Source organism: Delphinapterus leucas, chromosome 15 (assembly GCF_059928025.1).
Source record: "Delphinapterus leucas isolate spDelLeu-1000000601 "Yukka" chromosome 15, BTC_Dleu_Yukka2, whole genome shotgun sequence".
Classification (NCBI taxonomy): domain Eukaryota; kingdom Metazoa; phylum Chordata; class Mammalia; order Artiodactyla; family Monodontidae; genus Delphinapterus; species Delphinapterus leucas.
Genome location: NC_143143.1, coordinates 70,771,373 through 70,790,771, shown reverse-complemented (window position 1 = coordinate 70,790,771; position 19,399 = coordinate 70,771,373). Strand labels below are relative to the sequence as shown.

At 46.1% G+C, this 19,399-nt stretch overlaps 1 protein-coding gene across 1 annotated transcript; it reads left to right on the top strand.

The window, feature by feature from the left end:
• Positions 1-1,685: 1,685 nt before the first annotated feature.
• LOC149747500 (receptor-type tyrosine-protein phosphatase T-like) lies at positions 1,686-17,363 on the top strand. The gene is made up of 5 exons (XM_089896926.1): positions 1,686-2,211; positions 12,875-13,000; positions 13,975-14,138; positions 15,357-15,492; positions 16,480-17,363. The coding sequence occupies exons 1-5, from the start codon at positions 2,170-2,172 to the stop codon at positions 16,531-16,533; spliced, it is 522 nt and encodes a 173-aa protein (XP_089753052.1). The 5' UTR covers positions 1,686-2,169; the 3' UTR covers positions 16,534-17,363.
• Positions 17,364-19,399: the final 2,036 nt, after the last annotated feature.

Here is a 19,399-nt window from a genome sequence, read left to right as displayed (position 1 = left end):
TGGTCTGACCCAGGTCCACTTCCTCTCATTTTGCAGGTCAGGAAGCTGAGGCCCAGGCAGGCTTTGTCCAAAGTCCCACAGCCACCCCTGACCCAGGCCCAGGGCCCCCTGCCAGGGATGGTGAAGACTTTCGCAGCCGTTTAAACAGCAGGATTTCCAGGGCCCCTGTGCCTGATAAGCAGTGGCTTGCTGGTACCTGGGTATATGGAGCAGGAAGGAATGCTGCTTACTTTAAAACAAACAAGGGCCCCAGTTCTGAACTCCCGCCATGGAAAGTCTGAGAGTTCGGGCGATGAAAAGCCAAGTGAAAAGGTGAGGGAGGTGAGGGCCAAGAACATGCCTTCCCACGGAGCTTCTGGAAGTGAGAGAGGCAAGCTTGTCATCCTCCCAGGAAGAAAGCGGGGGCGATGTTTCAGAGATGTCTTTTCCTGTCATTGTGCCTGGAAGGCAAATAGCAAGCACTGATAGCCCCATTTTTAACTTGACTTGTGAAAACACAGCCTAATGTGCTAGCAGAATACACGGGATGCCCAAGTCTGTGTCTCTGCATTGCAGGGGGTGGTGTTTCTGTCTCAGCCCCCACTGGAACAGTAGAATAAGGAGTTTGGGGTCAAGAGACCTGAGTTCAAGTTCTAGCCTTGCCACTTACTTGCTGCGTTGCCTTAAGCCAGTTTCCTACCTTGTCAAAGCCTCAGTGTTATCATCTATGAAGTTCGTATAACTCAGATGCCAGCCAAGTTCACTCTATCTTTGAAGATTTAAACAAAATAGGCTCTGTTTCCTCTTCCCCTTCCTGTGGGAAATTCCACTGTCCACCCCCAAGATTTCTGGGAATTCCAAGGGGGTCCTGTATTCATGTCCACTTCCAAGTTCCAGCTCAGGCTTTACTGGAGGCAGTAAAGGGGTTCATATCCCAGCAACGCCCGTGGCTGAAGGTGGAACATCGCACATCCTGGTTCTTAAACCCCACCTGTCTCCTCACACCTGGTGGCTGGCAGCACATCTTCTCCCCTACCCCGTTGCCCAAACCACTTTCTTCCTTCCTCCCCCCCCCATTCCACCCCTCCCCCAAAAGCTGTTCCATTCTTAAGCTGCATAATTCATCTTTCTCTTTATTACCTCCTTCCAAAACCTGCCCTGAGCCTTTGTCTTCCACCCACCCTACTTCCTCTGTAGATATTTTCCTAAACTCCCACCCTTCCTTCCCGGAAACAAACTCTGATGTACCTAAGAGTGAGTTTCCACCCACTACATGGAATTGCAGTATCACCTCATGGGACGATGGATAGGTGAATGGAGAATGGATGGGCAAATGTGCTTTGATTATGGTCCATGTGCCTTTCTCTCTCTCTCCCTGGCTTCACGCCCTCCTCTTCCCCTATAGTCTGTCTTCCTTACCTGGCCACAGTGTTAAAGCCAATGATATGTTTTGGGCTCTTTATGGGAGTCTATTTAAATGAATTTTGTCATCACTGATCTGAACTTTAAAACCAATTCAAGTAACTCTTATATTTTTCTCTTAAAAATACTAATTCACTTCACCTTTAAGTGGCCTGGGATTGATTCCCTCCTATGGATCACAGGGACCTTGATAAGTAGAGTCCGTCATCTCTAGAAGCTATATTACTTGGCTTTTCCATTTTATCAAAGTCTTTTTTTAATTAACAGAAGGCATAACTAAGGTGCACTGAAATATGCTTTAAAATTGTTTATTCCAAAAATAGGCCATATGCTAGTTTTCAGCTAACTCATCAGAGTGTGTTCATTTCAGTGACTAACAAGCTTTCTGATTCCATCAGCAAGAAAATGATGTCTAACAGGGAGGCAACCTTGGTGTTTGTTAGATTTCGTGTGTGAACGTGCACCTCTGAAGGACATCTTTCTGTGTCCCAAGCAGCAGTGGAGATCACCAGGTGGAATAATGCACGGCAGCTCTTCCAGGGCTGTCCACACAGGCTTCATGACTTTCGCTTGGTTTAACCTGTTCTGACAATAAGTAGCAAACACCCCTCTGCTTTTCCAGGAGAAGCGTGGCCATTTCTAAATCAGCAGCAGCAGCTGCAGTGGCCTCCCTCCCTGGCCCCCCGGGCGTGGTCATCAGCCCAGCCGTGTGCATCTGCAGTGGCGAGGCCCTCCCTATGGGCAGGAAACACCACCCCTCCTAGACGGATGGGTAAGAAAGGGAGGAGAAGCAGAGCACCAGGATATAAGGTAGGAAGAGGCTGGGCTATAGGCTAAAGGATTGGAATCTATCATGGAGACAGCTACTGCAAAAGTTTCCCATCTAAGGAAGAAAGTAACAATGTTACATTGAGTGTATGTGTGGCCCCAGGTCAGCTGGGTCCTTGTGGTTTTAGACCGCCAAGTGGACTTCCTTGAACCCCCTATTTCCAGGGCCTTAAGAAACCATAAACTCCTCTCCCCAAGATTTCTATAACCTTTTGTTCCTCTTTATTTTAAATTTTTAATATTTTTAAAGGTTACTTTCCATTTACAGTTATTACAAAATATTGGCTAGATTCCCTGTGTTGTACAATACATCCTGGAGCCTATCTTACACCCAATAGTTTGTACCTGCCACTCCCCCACCCCTTGGTTACCCCTCCCCCTCCACTGGTAACCACTAGTTTGTTCTCTATATATGTCTGCTTCTTTTTTGTTATATTCACTAGTTTATTGTGTTTTTTAGATTCCATATGTAAGTGATATCATACATTTGTCTGACTTATTTCATTTAGCACAATGCCCTCCAAGTCCAGCCATGTTGCTCCAAAGGCAAAATTTCATTTGTTTTTATAACTGAGTAGTATTCCATTGTGTATATATACGACATTTTCTTTATCTTTTCATCTGTTGGTGGTCACTTAGGTTGCTTTCATATCTTGACAATTGTAAATAATGCTGCTATGAACATTGGGGTGCAAGTATCTTTTTGATTTAGTGCTTTTGGGTTTTTTTGGATATATACTCAGGAGTAGAATTGCTGGGTCATGTGGTAGTTCTATTTTTAATTTTTTGAGAAACCTCCATACTGTTTTCCACAGTGGCAGCACCAATTTACATTCCCACCAACAGTGTATAAGGGTTCCCTTTTCTCCACATCCTTGCCAATATTATGTGTGTTCTTTTTGATGATGGCCATTCTGACAGGTATGAGGTGATATCTCCTTGTGGTTTTGATTTGCATTTCCCTGATGATTAGCTATGTTGAGAATCTTTTCATATGCTTATTGGGCATCTGCATTTCCTCTTTGGAAAAATGTCTATTCAGCAGAATTTTTCAATCAGCAGAATTAAAAAATGTGAGTTGTATGAGCTGTTTATATATGTTGGATATTAATCCCTTATTAATGATATTCTCCCATTCAGTAGGTTGTCTTTTCATTTTGTCGGTGGTTTCCTTTGTTGTGCAAAAGCTTTTAATTAGGTCCCATTTATTTACTTTTGCTTTTATTTCCTTTACTTTAGGAGATGGATCCAAAAAAATATTTCTGTGACTTAGAGTGTTCTGCCTATGTTTTCCTCCAGGTGTTTTATAGTATCTGGTCTTACATTTAGATCTTCAATCCATTTTGAGTTTATTTTTGTGTATGGTGTTAGAGAATGCTCTAATTTTATACTTTCACATATGCTGTCCAGTTTTCCCAGCACTACTTATTGAAGAGACTGTCTTTTCTGCATTGTATATTCTTGCCTCCTTTGTTGTAGATTAATTGACCATAAGTGCATGGGTTTATTTCTGGGCTTTCTATCCTGTTCCATTGATCTATGGTTCTGTTTTTGTGCCAGTACCATACTGTTTTGATTACTGTGGCACTGTAGTAGAGTCTGAAGTCAGGGAGCATGATTCCTCCAGCTCCGTTTTTCTTTCTCAAGATTGTTTTGGCTCTTCAGGGTCTTTTATGTTTCCATACAAATTTTTTAATTATTTGTTCTAGCTCTGCGAAAAATGCCATTGGTATTTTTATAGAGAGTGCATTGAGTCTGTAGATTGCCTTGGATATTATGGTCATTTTAACAATATTTATTCCTCCAAGAACACAGTATATCTTTCTATCTCTTTGTGTCGTCTTCAGTTTGTTTCTTCAGTGTCTTATAGTTTTTGGAGTACAGGTCTTTTGCCTCCTTAGGTAGGTTTATTCCTAGTTATTTTATTCTTTTTGATGCAATGGTACATGGGATTGTTTTCTTAATTTCTCTTTCTGATACTTTTTTGTTAGTGTATAGAAATGTAACAGATTTCTGTATATTCATTTTGTATCCTGCAACTTTACTGAATTCGTTGACGAGCTCTAGTTGTTTTCTGGTGGCGTCTTTAGGATTTTCTATGTATAGTATCATGCTGTCTGCAAACAGTGACAGTTTTACTTCTTCCTGTCCAATTTTGATTCCTTTTATTTCCTTTTCTTCTCTGATTGCTGTGGCTAGGACTTCCAAAACTATGTTGAATAAGAGTGGCAAGAGTGGACATCCTTGTTTTATTCCTGATCTTAAAGGAAATGGTTTCAGCTTTTCACCATTGAGTGTGATGTTAGCTGTGGGTTTGCCACATATGGCCTTTATTATGTTGAGGTATGTTCCCTCTCTGCCCACTTTCTAAAGAGTTTTTATCGTAAATGGATGTTGAATTTTATCAGAAGCTTTTCGGCATCTATTGAGGTCATCATACGGTTTTTCCTTCTTCAGTTTGTTAATGTGGTGTATCACATTGATTTGCGGATATTAAAAATCCTCCCATTCCTGGGATAAATCCCACTTGATCATGGTGTATGATCCTTTTAATGTATTATTGGATTCGGTTTGCCAGTATTTTGTTGAGGATTTTTGCATCTAGGTTCATCAGTGATAACTGGCCTGTAGAGTGTGTGTGTGTGTGTGTGTGTGTGTGTGTGTGTGTGTGAGATATCTTTGTCTGGTTTTGGTATCAGGAGGGTGTTGGCCTCATAGAATGAGTTTGGGAATGTTCCTTCCTCTGCAATTTTTTGGAATAGTTTCAGAAGGGTAGGTGTTAACTCTTTGCTAAATGTTTGGTAAAAAATTCACCTGTGAAGCCATCTGGTCCTAGACTTCTGTTTGTTGAGAGTTTTTAAATTACTGATTCAATTTCATTACTGGTAAATTGGTCTGTTCATATTTTCTTGTTCTTAGTTCGATCTTGAGAGATTATATCTTTCTAATAATTTGGCCATTTCTTCTAAGTTGTCCATTTTATCAGCATGTAGTTCATAGTAGTCTTTTATAATCATTTGTATTTCTGTGGTGTCAGTTGTAACTTCTTTTTCATTTCTGATTTTATTGATTTGGGCCCTCTCCCTTTTCTACTTGATGAATCTGGCTAAAGGTTTGTCAATTTTGTTTCTTTTCAAAGAACCAGCTTTTAATTTCATTGATCTTTTTTAATTTTTTTTTTTAGTCTCTATTTCTGCTCTGATCTTTCTTTCCTTCTACTAACTTTGGGGGTTTTCTTGTTCTTCTTTCCCTAGTTGCTTTAGATGTAAGGTTAGGTTGTTTGAGATGTTTCTTGTTTCCTGTGCTAAGTTTGTATCACTATAAACCTCCCTCTTAGCATTGCTTTTGCTACATCCCATAGGTTTTGGATCGCCATGTTTTTGATTTCCTCTTTGATTTCTGCAGTGATCCATTGGTTGTTTAGTAGCATATTGGTTAGCCTCCACGTGGTTTTTTGCAGGTTTTTTTCTTGTAGTTGATTTCTAGTTTCATAGTGTTGTGGTCGGAAAAGATGCTTGATATGATTTCAACTTTCTGAAATTTACCAAGGTTTGTTTTGTGGCCTAGCATGTGATCTATCCAGAAGAATGTTCCATGTGCATTTGAAAAGGATGTGTATTCTGCTGCTTTTGGATGGAATGCTCTTTATATATCAGTTAAGTTCATTTGGTCTAATGTGTCATTTAAGGCCTCTGTTGCCTTATTGATTTTCTGTCTGGATCATCTGTCCATTGATGTAAGTGGGATGTTAAAGTCCCCTAAAATTATTGTGTTACAATGGATTTCTCCTTTCACGTCTGTTAATATATTTAGGTGCCCCTATGTTGGATGCATATATATTTACAGTTGTATCTTCTTCTTGGATTGATCCCTTGATCATTATGTAGTGCCCTTCTTTGTATCTTGTAATAGTCTTTAAAGTCTATTTTGTCTGATGTAAGTATTGCTACTCTTTCTTTTGATTTCCATTTGCATGGAATACCTTTTTCCATCTCCTCACTTTTAGTTCTGTATGTGTCTCTAGAGCTGAAGTGAGTCTCTTGTAGGAAGCGTATGTACGGGTCTTGCTTTTGTATCCATTCAGCCACTCTGTGTCTTTTGGTTGGAGCATTTAGTCCATTTACATTTAAGGTAATTGATATGTATGTTCTTATTGCTGTTCTGTTAATTGTTTTGGATTTGGTTTTTTCTGCTTTCTTCTTTTGTTCTCTTCTCTCATGATTTGATGACTATCTTCAGTGTCATGTTTGGATTTCTTTTTCGTGTGTATATCTATTATAGATTTTTGGTTTACAGTTACCATGATGTTTTGTATAGCAGTCTTTATATATAGATGTGATTATTTTGAGCTGATGACCTCGTAATTTCAAATGCATTTTTAAAACCCTCATGATTACTGTTTTTGATACATTTTATCTAATTGTTTTGTGTATCCCTTAACTGCTTATTGTGGATATAGATGATTTTACTACCTATATCTTTTAACCTCCCTATTAGCTTTGTGTGGGGGTGATTTCCTACCTGTACTGTATGTTTGCCTTCACTGGTGAGCTTTGTCATTTTGTAATTTTCTTGTTTCTTGGTTCTAGTTGTGGCCTTTTCTTTTTTGCCTAGAGATCATTTAACATGTGTTGCAAAGCTGGTTTGATGGTGCTGAACTCTTTTAGTTTTTGCTTATCTGTAAAGCTTTGGATTTCTCTATCAAATCTGAACGAGAGCCTTGCTGGGTAAGGTATTCTTGGTTGTAGATTTTCCCCTTTCATCATTTTAAATGTATTGTGCCACTCCCTCCTGGCCTGCAGAGTTTCTGCTGAAAAATCAGCTGATAGCCTTATGGGAGTGCCCTTGTATGTTGTTACTTTTCCCTTGCTGCTTTTAATATTCTCTATTTATCTTTTTGTCATTTTAATTACAGTGTGTCTTGGTGTGTTCCTCTTTGGGTTAATCCTGTATGGGACTTTCTGCGCTTCCTAGACTTGGGTGATTGTTTCCTTTCCGTGGTTAGGGAAGTTTTTAGCTATTACGTCTTCAAATATTTTCTCAGGTCCTTTCTCTTCTATGTGAATATTGGTGCTCTAGGTATTGTCCCAGAGGTCTCTTAAACTGTCCTCATTTCTTTTCATTATTTCTTCTGTTCAGTGGCAGTGATTTCCATCACTCTGTCTTCCAGCTCACTGATCCATTCCTCCATATCATGCAGTCTACTATTGATTCCTTCTAGTGTATTTTTCATTTCATTTTTTGTATTCTTCATCTCTGTGCAGTTGTTCTTTATCTCATCTCTTTGTTTAAAACTTCTGATTTCTCCCTCTGTACATCCATTCTTCTTCTGAGTTCTTTGATCATCTTTACGATCATTACTCTGAACTTTTTCTCGGGTATATTGCCTATCTCCACTTCACTTAATTCTTCTTCTGGGCTTTTATCTTGTTTCTTCGTCTGGAACATGTTCCTCTGCCACCCCATTTTGTCTAAGTTGCTATTTGTATTTTTATATATGTGGTGGGTTAGTTACGTTTCTCAACCTTGCATAAGTGGCCTTCTGTAGAAGATGTCCTGTGCATCCCAGCAGTGCACTCCCCTCTCATCACCCAAGGTATATGCTCTTGGGGTGCCACCTAAGACGGCTGCATGGGTCCTTCTGTTGTGGCGGCGTATGTGGGCAGTCTGGTAGGCTTGGTTGGCCCCTGGCCCAGTTGGTTGCCAAGCTCTGCCTTGTACAGATGCTGTTGGCTGCTAGCTAGTGTGGCCTGGTCACAAGGCACTGGCTGCAGAACCCTAGGGGTGTCCCAGGGCTAGTGCTGGCTCACTGGTGTCCGGAGTCAGGGTCCCGCAGGCTCTTGGGCTGTTGCTGATCCCCTGGCAGGTAAAGCCAGGTTCAGGGGTTAGTGCCAGGCAAGCAGAGCCAGTTCCTGGAGTCTGGCTGCAGGGCCCAGGGATCCCTGAGCTCATTTCAGGTTGGAGGGGGGCAATTCCTGACACAGTTGGGTATGGGGTCTGGGGTATCTCAGAGCTTGCGTTGGCCTGCTAGTGGCCAGGGCCCAGCTGGTCCCAGGGGTAGGCTCTTGCCTACTGTGGGTGGGGCTGGGTCTGCAGGCTGTGGGATCATAGTTTTCTTGCATCTGGTGTTTGCCCCCTGGTGGGTGAGGCTGGTCTAGAGGCTAATGTGGGCTTCCTGAAGGGAAGGGCCTATGCCTCCGCACTGGGAGGTGGAGTTGGGTCTTGGCCCTCTGGTGGGCAGGCCATGGCTAGGGGCTTTTCTAGAGGTGACTGTGGGTTCATGAAGTCTTTAGGCAGCCTGTCTGCTGATGGGTGGGGCTGTGTCCTTGCCCAGTTAGTTACTTAGCCTGAGGCATCCCAGCACTTGCGCCTCTAGGCTTTTGGGTGGGGTTGATGAGCCAGGATGGCAGCCACCACCAGCAGTGTTCACATGGTAGAATGTTCCCAAATATGGCTGCCACCAGTGTCTATGGCCCCAGGGTGAGCCACAGCCATCCCCATCTCTCCGGGAGGCTCTCCAAGACCAGCAGGTAGGTCTGGCCCAGGCTATCAAATTACTGCTTTTGCCCTGGGCCCCAGTGAGTGTGAGATTTTGTGTGTACCCTTTAAGAGTGAAGTCTCTATTTCCTCCAGTCCTGTGGGACTCCCGAAATCAAGTCCCACTGGCCTTCAAAGCCAAATGCTCTGGGGGATCATTTTCCCAGTACCAGACCCCCCAGGCTGGGGAGCCCAACGGGGGGCTCAGAACTCTCAGTCCTGTGAGAGAACCTCTGTAATGTAATTATTCTGTAGTTTGTGGGTCGCCCACCCAGGGGGATGGGATTTGACTATGTTGTGGGTTTGCCCCTCCTGTCTCTTTGTGGTTCCTGCTTTATGTCTTTAATTGCAGATCTTCTGGTGGTAGATTCCAGTCTTTTTCACCGATGGTTGTTGTAGATAGTTGTGATTTTGGTGTGCTCATAGGAGGAGGTGAGCTCTGGGTCTTTCTACTCCACCATCTTGGTGGCTCTCGTATAAACTGTCGATGCTTATGTGCTCATGGTCTGGCCCTTCAGTTCACATAGAAGTGGAGCTGAGACCACGTAAGTCACCAAGGGAGCAAAGCTCAGTTCCTCACCAGCTTCCACAAGAAACCCCCATGCACACAGAGCATTGTCCGTGTTTGTTATTATAAATTTGCTTAATATTTAGGAGTTTAGGAGAGGGGGGCTCACATGACACACTGATTCACCCTCAGCCCTTTCACTGATTCCCTTATGCTCCTACTTTCCCTCTTCCATCTCCTAGGTCCCTTTCAAGAACAACCCACAGGCCTCTCTCCTCTGACATGCAGAACAGTGTCCCCATATCACAGGTGGCACCTGTCCCCACTGCGCTGTCAGGCTGGCTGACCAGGAATTTTCACAAGGGCAGTCCTTTGGGTATTTATTATTATCCTAAAGGGAAATTTTCATATGGGCTGCTAAGTAGAGGGAAAAAGAAAGACCCTTCACTTTATCTACCTTGTTTTGAGTGACCCTCTCCCACACTGCCAAATAATTATAGCTTACATTTATGGAGTACTTACTAGCTACAGACTCCTGTGCTAAGTAGACACATTCAGATTCACAGCCACTCATCACTTAACCCAGAGAAGCTAAGAGATTTGACCAAGTCACTCAGCTAGGGAGTGACAGGGCTGGGATTTGAGCCCAGGGCGCTTCAAGCAGGAGCCCCATTATCTTTTGCTAAGCTGCATACATGGGCCAAAGTGGTGGTACCCACTGAGGCACAACCCCAGCACTTGGACACCAGGACAGTCTTGAGCTAAACCTTAGAGGACATTTCTTATTGATGAGAATTATTTCCGAGCCCCAGAGGGTCACCAGGAACAGAGCATGCGCTTCCCCCATTCTCTCTTCCATTTCCCATGGCTAGATTATGTGCAGCATCCTGGCCTGGGGGCAGACCCTGATGATCCATGGCAGCTGAAATACCACATCTGCCCACACGTTACCCGGCTGAATGTCACCCAGACCATTGCTGATGTCGTCTCACGGATTAGGGAACTCAAGTGAAAGGCTGGCTCTGATGTAGGATTAGAAGGACCCCTGCAACCTTTCCCAGCCCTCTGGACATGATGGAGAGCGACCTGGAAAATCAAATGCAGAGAAGTGTCCCAAAATAAAGGAGTCTTGTTTGAGGCAGAGTAGAACCTATTAGCTTGAGAAATTGGTCTGGAAATCTTATTAAAAGAGACGAATCGTTCCACATTCTCTCCAGACTGAAAATATTGGGGATAATAGACTTTCCTTGATGCCTTGGACCCATGTACCTCATGTCAGGATCAGAGCCAACCTCTGGCAAGGCATGATTCAATGCAGGTAATGAAGGCAATTATTTTTTTTAAATTGGCAGTTCTGATTAATTCTGATTTCTCTAGCCCGCCACAGACTTATCTATCCTGGTCCCTCATTACTGTGAAGGTTGCAGGTCAGAAGAGCCAATGGCAAAGAGAAATGAAGTTCAAGTTGTGGATTTGTCATTACTGCACAGCTCAGCAGATGACTGTCCAGCCACAGAGACCGCTGTGACCAGCACTCCCCCCACACACACACACACGGAAAGCAAGGCACCATTGCATCATGAAACTTAATCTTGCTTACCTTTGCTATTTAAGACGGGTGATAACAGGAAGAATTCTTCAAATTTATATGTTAGCCATTATCATTATTGTTGTTATTTTTGTTCAGCACCTAGAGGGTTCAAGAATGATATGAATCGCTGGAATATAGTGGATGCTGGCACTCTGCTAAGGGCTTTCTTCCCGCGTGTTCTCTTTTTATCCTTAGAACAGCCCTATAGGACAAGAGTTGGCCAACCTTCTCTGCAGAAAGAACCAGATAGGAAATACTTTAGGTTTTGCAGGCTGTGTGGTCTCTGTCACAACTACTCAAACCTGCCGTTATAGCTTGAAGGCAACCACAGAAAGTATGTAAATGGCTAATATAGCTAGATTTCAATAAAGCTTTATTTACAGAATCAGACGGCTGACCAGGTTTGGCCAGTGGGCCATAATGTGAACAAATGTTATCCCTAAGCTGGAGTTTAGGTTCCACAGCTAGGAAGGTGGGAGATGTGTGCTTTTCTCTCCTACGGTCTCCCTCCTCCCTGCTTGTCCATTCTGCCTCTAGTTCTGGAGGAAGGATAGAATCAAAAAAGTCTTTGCATGTGACTACCCAGGGTGAGTTGGCTGTTCTCTCAATGCAAGGGAAAGCGATCACGTTCCTGAAAATCCTGCATCCGTGGTGGTTATGAGGAGGCCGCCGGATTGCCATGGGTAGCCTCTGTCCATCTAGTTCCTTGTCTACAAGCTGAGCATAGGCTGTGGCAGACCCCACTGAGATGCCAGGATTGCAGAAGCTTTGGTGGGTCTCAGCTACATCTTCCGGGAAACCCCCAGGTGAAACGGCTTTCTAACACGCGGCCTCTTGATCCATGCTGGGGTGGTCCCAGCAAGCCTGCAGCCTCAACCTTAGCTCTCCTCCTTGCCCCCGGACAGTGTCCATCTCCACGCCCCTTGGGAACCAGGAGTTGAGGAAGCATGCTTTGCCTTACTCTGAGCCACAACCTGTGCCACCTACCTTAATATTTCTTTCCCCAACTATAGTCATCTAGTGACTCAACAGATACGGGGCATAAAGTATCTGTCTCTCACTCTTGACGACACTATAAACTTAAGGGACGATTTAGGATCTTAGACCAGGCTTTCTTAGTCTCTGCACCATTGAGAACTGGGGCCAGATTCCTCTCAGGGGGGCCGTCACGTGCATTGTAGGATATTTAGCAGCATCCTGGCCTCTACGCACTAGATGCCCATAGCAGCCCCCACCTGTGATCATCAAAAATGTCTCTAGAATTGCCACATGTCCCCTGGGTGACAAAGCAACCTCTGCTGAGAAGCATTGTCTTAGGTTGAAAAGCAACCACTGCCTTTTGCTCTCAGCTGTAGGTTCTAATTTCTAATTCCAAAAAAATAGAAAAGGTAATAGGCAAGACCTCTCAATACCATGTTACATTATCTTTTGGTGCAAGGTAAGCATAATTAGCCCCATTTTACATAGGAGAAACTGAGGCCTGGATGGCACAGCTAGTAAGCAGCAGAGACTGGATTTGAACCCAAGCCTGTCTGATGCCAAAACCTATGTATTTTTTAAAACTACTCATGATCTGATGATGAAATAAACACCGTGAAGGTTTTCTAGAATGGGGGAAAGTTGCTATGATTTGTGTTGAAGTAAAGATTGTAGTTGCCCTTCCTCAGAGTGTTCTATCTAACCCTTACAGCAGCACAAGGTAGACAGTATTTCCCCCATTTTACAGATGGGGAAAACTGAGGCCCAGCAAGCCTAATGAATGGTTTGAAATCAGCACAGCAAAGATGTTTAAGCCCAGTGTTTCTGTGCTCAGAGCTCTGACTTTTCAACAACCAGGAAAATGGGTAGCTGTTCCCCAACAGGAAAGCTGAGCCTAATTTCCTACATAATACTCTTACCTTTCTAGCCAATGTGTCCTGCAGGCAGTAAGAAAGGTTTCATGATAAATGAAACCAATGCCCCCGACCCCTGACCTTAGCCTTTTTCTGTGACCCCTTTCCTTACCTCAGCTCTGTATGCAGTACTGGCCTGAGAAGACCTCGGGGTGCTACGGGCCCATCCAGGTGGAATTCGTCTCCGCAGACATCGATGAGGACATCATCCACAGAATATTCCGCATCTGTAACATGGCTCGGGTAAGTGTACGGCTGCCGCTGCTTCCCAGACTCCTCCTTCCCAAAACAGATGGAAGCTGCCGGGAGAGGACCCCGCAGGCCAGCCAGGAGTCTGTGCTGTCCTCTCCTGTTAATCTCGTCCTTGGGGAAGTGATGCCTTTGCCAATTCCGGCTCCAGACCCAGCAATGGCTCCCACACACAGAGACACATAGGAGAACATCCAGCCTGCCACCTGCCTGTTTCCTGACACACTTGCTGCCATGTAGACACAAAATCTCAGAATGTAGCGCTTCCCTGTGTCACGCTGTTTCAGCATGAGTTGATGCAGCCTTTGATTGGATCCAGTAAGCTTTGGGCTAGATGGTGGGAACACCAAGATGGAAAATAGTAAGTTGCTTCCATGAGGAATTTCACTGCTGGGTGGAGTAGTATTGGGTGGGAGGGAACAGATGAGTGATCTCTGAAATGGTGGCTAACTAAAGTGACCTTGGTCTTTACTGGGGGCTCGTGGTGAACAGGATTGAGTCCCTGGGAACAGATGAGTGATCTATGAAATGGTGGCTAACTAAAGTGACCTTGGTCTTTACTGGGGGCTCGTGGTGAACAGGATTGAGTCCCTGCCCTCAGAATTCGCTATCTAATGGGAAAGCGAGATGTGTTTTGGCTCATGAAGTGCAGAAAGGGAGAAGAATCCTGCCCAGTATTCAGAGAAGGCTTTCCTAGAGAAAGGGGCATTTGAATTGGGTTTTGAGGACTGAGTAGAAGTTTTTCAGGTAGAGGAGGGATGCAGAGCAGTCATGGCAGGAGAATCAATGTGCACAGAGGTGTAGAGGTGGGTATGGGGATAGTGTGTGACTCTCCCCATGAGGACATTATAGCGTAGACCCCATTTATTCTATCTTCCACTGCAATGCTGTAGCCTCCAGGGTATCTGGAGGGCCTGCATCCCTAAGCATCCCCAGCAGAACAGCCCTAATAGCCTCTCTCTTCTCAGCCACAGGATGGATATCGTATAGTCCAGCACCTCCAGTACATTGGCTGGCCTGCCTACCGGGACACACCCCCCTCCAAGCGCTCTCTGCTCAAAGTGGTCCGACGGCTGGAGAAGTGGCAGGAGCAGTACGATGGGAGGGAGGGACGCACTGTGGTCCACTGCCTGTGAGTATGATGGAGGGGTCTCCAGGGCAACTGGGTGGTGGGTAATGGGACATCCTTGAGGATGCCGCTGGCCACAAATACCAGTCCTAGGCATGCCTGGCCATACCACATCCTTACAGGCCAATAGGAGTGTAGTCAAGGCATTACAGCCCTTTTAATGGACTGGGATTGCAGCCATAAAGCTATGTGTGCAATAGCTGATTCCCAATCATTCACTTGCTTCTTAGAACTTAAAATGATTTGGGGAGAAGTGATGGAGAGGGCCTCACTCTTTAAAAAGGAAGTTGAATCAAAGTCTTCCCTTTTTCAGAGTAATATTTCTGGAGCAGGTGGAGGCATTAATAACATCTTATCCTGGAATTGAGTTCAGTCATTTCAAAACCGGCTTATCGTGCCCCCTCTTTCATGTGGTGCACAGATGTCAGGAAAATCGGAGAGCTTAAGGGAGGGGTGGGTAGGGGGCCCTTCCTACTCTTTCCCATGCGATTGTTTTTTAGCCTGTTTTTTTGCAGGAGTACCTTTTATTCGTGTCTTCCCTTGCCGAGGTGACCAGCAGTTTGAGCTGTAGGAAAGCACAGGGGTGTCCTTCTGTCAACAGAGACTTTGGCATCCTTGGAGGGCAGAGACACCAAAACAGACACTGAAATGCAGGCACTGGCCAGTGAATGGAAGGCAACTGTCTGTACTTGAAACATCTGGTCGTTGGGTGTCCTGTGGATAAAACATCTGGGAGGTAGACTCAGTGACTTAGTTTTCCATCCAGATGTTCTCTAGACACAGACCATTACATGACATCATTAGTTGCTCTTGGCAGTACGCCCAGGAGTTCCAAATCTGGCAGATTCCTAAAGAGATTTTCTGTAAAGAGTTGGAGGGGTGTTTCTATGAAGATGACTTATGGCACATCAGAAAGCAAGTGTGACAGAGGGATGACCCTGCCAAGAGCCCCCTTTCCCTATTTTCCAGGTGAGTAGGGTCTTGCTTAAACTAGGGTGTATAAATAGAGATGCGTCTTTTCGGCAGCCCCACCCAAAACCTAGGCTGGCTGACCCCAGCTAACAGAGGTGTCTCTGGTACTGCTGTCCTCAGCGGATGGAAGGAACTAGGAATAAAAACACACGCAACCTTCCGCTGTCTTCACTGGATGTGTAGGTGGACCCAGAGCAGGTGCCTGAGGGGTACCCAGGAGTCTCGCTCACCTTTTTGCTGTGTGTTTAGAAATGGGGGAGGCCGCAGCGGAACCTTCTGTGCTGTCTGCAGCGTGTGTGAGATGATCCAGCAGCAAAACATCATCGATGTGTTCCACATCGTGAAAACATTACGTAACAACAAGTCCAACATGGTGGAGACCCTGGTGAGTGTCCCGAGAACTGTTCTCCAGTAGCCAGGGGCTGACCGTAGTTCCCTTGACCTGAAGAAAATAGCATCAGAGTAAAAACACTCAACAGCCGGATGCTTCCTGAGCACCTGCAGTCACTGCCCTTCGCACACAGTTACCTGCTTCCTCCCTCCAGCCTCACCATCTTCTCTTCTGCAGAGAGTCCAGACATTCATCTTGGCACATGCTGCATTGTTTTACTCTTTCCACTCTGTGGGAAAGTGTCACTGATTCTGGCTTAGGGGAAGGGATTCTGGATTAGTAGCATGTGAATTAGGTTTTTGACTCAGTCCAGTCCCATTCTAATTAATTTATGCTCATTTTTATCATATAAAGCAATGGGCTAGGACACTGTGAAGCAAGGGATAGGAAGAGACTGGGGGCAGAGCTCCAGATGTTAAGAAAGACCTGGTGCAGAGATGGAGACATACCATACACAGGGAACTTTAATGAGTCTTAAAGTCTGTGCTAAGTGTGGTCTTACCCAAAGTGAAGGCCTACTCCAAGTCTGGTCCACAGACCAGCAGCAGCAGTAGTGTCACACGGGAGCCCGGTAGAAATGCAGACTCTTTTTTTCTTGCGGTACGCAGGCCTCTCACTGCTGTGGCCTCTCCCGTTGCGGAGCACAGGCTCCGGACGCGCAGGCTCAGCGGCCATGGCTCATGGGCCCAACCGCTCTGCAGCATGTGGGATCTTCCGGGATCTTCCCGGACCGGGGCACGAACCCACGTCCCCTGCATCGGCAGGCAGACTCTCAACCACTGCGCCACCAGGGAAGCCCGAAATGCAGACCCTTGAGCCCCACTCCAGATCTATTGAATCTGAATCTGCGTGGACAATTTTGAATTGACTGTTAGTATAGACATAGATAATGTTTCCTCCATAATCTGTATCTCTAAACTAAATGCATTTTCCCTTTCCCTTTCATCTTCTCTTCTCCCTCTCTGCCTCTTCTCCTCTCAGGAACAGTATAAATTTGTATACGAGGTGGCACTGGAATATTTAAGCTCCTTTTAGCCCAATGGCATGGAGAACCTGCCAGAGTCCAGAGGCTGCTGCAGCCAAGCCCCCTTTTCTGTGAATGGCAGCGACTGGGCTCAGGGGCTAAGCGGTGGCACCCTGCCCAACTCCAAGGAGACGACTGGTGGTCCTGTGGTCCACGGTGGGCTCTGTACCTTCGGAGGAGTCTCCAGTTGCTGTGGAGGACGCCGCCCTGAAAGGCCCAGGCTTCTTTTCCAGCCTCAGGCACGGGCCCATACAGAAGTGCACCTGTATAGCAAGGCCCGGATTTTTCAGTGCCCAGACCTCTTCCTTTTGCTCTTTTCAGGTTTGTGAATCTCGAGGCAAGCTGACTGTGTGGGTACAGGGGAGTGACAGGCCTGGCAGCACGTCCTCTGCCCTGCGTCCTCTGGGCAGTGGGGGGATGTGTGCTTTCCTCCTCCACGGGGTCGTGAATATGACCGGGCTCTGCTGCCGTCTCCTTCAGGGACCTCTGGATCACTGGGACTTCAGGATGCTCCCGAGACCACAGCAGAGGCCCCCATCCTCCCAACTAACCTGCATGGGGCTTGACCCACCACCATTGTGTACTCGTCCCCCAGCCCAGGCCCTGACCTTCTGTCATTCACTGGCCAGTCCGCTGTGTCCGCGGCAGTCCTGGACAAAGGTCTGCTTTGCGTTTTTGTGGTCAGTGGGGTGGGGCAGAACTGCAGGGGACTTTGCTGCTGCTCCTTGTGTCTGTGAAGAAGGACTGCCTCCCTGGGGCACGGCTCTGGCTGACCCTGTGTGTCTTGGGCGGTGGCTCCTTTGGGAGGGATGAACAAGTTAAGATTTGATGATTTTCCAAAGTGTACGTGTAAAGAAACTTTCTTTTGGAGGGTGTAAGATCTTTCTTAGTCTCATATCAAAAAAAGGTGGGAGGGACGTTTGGTTGTGTAGCTATAAGACAAATCTCTGGGGCCTGTTATCATCTCTCCTGGAAATGTCCTCAAAAGGTCCCAGCCAGGGACAGCACAGCCACTGAGCAAGGGAGAGATAGTCTGAAGACAGTCCCTTTTGGCCTTTGGGGCAGATAGAGTACCAGCATAACCTCGGATCTCCAAATTTGAACACCTTCCTAGAGAAACTCAGCTGCCATCTCAGAAAATGCACCCAGCTATACTTCGGTTTAAAATAGGACAAGGGGATCTGACCTGGGGAATCTACACTCTTGCCCAAAGTATGGGTCAGTCAGTGACAGAGGCGCCAGCATTGGCTAAGTACTTCTTATATGCCAGGCTTGGCAAGTTCTTAGAACCCACCCCCGCCCTCCCTGAGAGAGCTATTCACCTGTTATCATCCTTATTTTACAACCGAAGACACTGAGGCGTCTTCCGCAGTCATGATATTCTGGTTTCCAAAAGGCAGGTAATAGTGATGAGACTTATTTGTAATGTTTTCTTCATCCTTTCTCAGCCAAGCAATTACTATATGGACGGAAAATAAGGCCAGAAATTTCTGAGCAGAGAACTCCACAAATGGGAATTTAATTCTTTCTTTCCTATGCCAATTTTTCTGAGAAGCTCAGAATTTCAGATATAGTTTAGCAACTCATTCCCAGCTCCCCAGGAAAGCTAGTCCCATCTCCTTTCTTAGCCAGTGAAAACAATTCCCTGTGCCCTCAGGCGGTGAGGTCTGCCAGCCAGGGACACTCTACCTTGGTCTCTAGCTGGTGCTTTGGTACAGTACCTGGCAGCCCCCGGGTGGCCTGGGATCCAGGAAGCTTCATCTTGAAGGCTGGTCTAGCTCCAGAGCGGCCATGAGAAGCACAGAATTCAATAAGGCACAGTGTTCTCCCTAAAGAACTTACTGTATCCTGGGAAAACTGAACCACAGCGCAGCTGACAAGTGTTACACGAGCCTCACAGCAAGAGAGATTCAGCGTAGAGCTTTCTAGAGGAGGTGACATCCATTCCACTGGGTAGAAAAAGGAAGAAAAGGAAACTCAGGCCAAGGGATCAGCATGTGCAAAGACAAAGAGGTGTGCAAAATCCTTGGCGGGGGTGGGGGTGGGTGGTTGCGGTGAGATGGCAGGAGATCAGCTCAACGGGAGCAGAACATGGCAGGAGGTGAGCCAGGGTCAGGGGGCAGATGCTCCACCAGCAGGGCAGACTTGGCCCCTGTGAGCAAGAAGGACGCAGTGGGGCTTTGAGTGATGTGCTCAGCTCAGTGCTAGAGGAGGCTCCCTCTGGGGCCAGTGGGGCTGCCTCTTTCCTTTCATCAGACACTGTGAAAATGGTCCCTTAAGCGTATACTTTTTAATATCACATCTATTTGTCTGTCTGCTCATTGTTTTGTTGCTGGATCAGGAGACGCAGCTTCTGTGAGAAACTCAGGGTCTCTGCTCTGCCACGAAGCAGGGTGACCAAGCCAGACCCCTGGGCCCATGAGGACGGGACATGGAAGGAGCCCACAGAAGCTGTTCCCGTCAGCATGGGCTCTGGAACTGTCTGGAAGTCCAGGGACACCAGACTCGATCAAGGAAGGGCTGTCACTTTGGAGGTTCAAGAGGAAGCATCTCAAAGCAAAGGAAGGCGGAGGAGCCCCACCACAGACTTGCTCTTCCCCTTTCATGGTCCCTTTTCCTGGTCCCCAGGCCCTGGCCCCCTGCTGGCCTCCCCTGGCTCTAGTCTTGGCCTTCAAGGAGCGTGTGACATAGCAGATCAGCCAGCTAGCTATATGCTCCTCTCTCAGATCTGGGCTCATCCGTACAGAATGGGGGCTGGGAGAGGGTTGTGCTCTCTAACAAACACAAAGAAACCCTAGGATTTACTCTGCTCAGGAGGGGGCAAGATAGCTGGCAGATGAAAATGACAGTGGTTTCTATCATTTCAGATGGTAGGAA

What these genes read in the sequence shown, in the direction of transcription:
- LOC149747500 (XM_089896926.1), top strand. Translation starts at nt 2,170, where the DNA reads ATGGGTAAGAAAGGGAGGAGAAGCAGAGCACCAGGATATAAG. An exon ending in GCATCTGTAACATGGCTCGG is followed by an intron (nt 13,001 to 13,974) that starts GTAAGTGTACGG and finishes CTCTCTTCTCAG; the next exon opens with CCACAGGATGGATATCGTAT. An exon ending in CCAACATGGTGGAGACCCTG is followed by an intron (nt 15,493 to 16,479) that starts GTGAGTGTCCCG and finishes TTCTCCTCTCAG; the next exon opens with GAACAGTATAAATTTGTATA.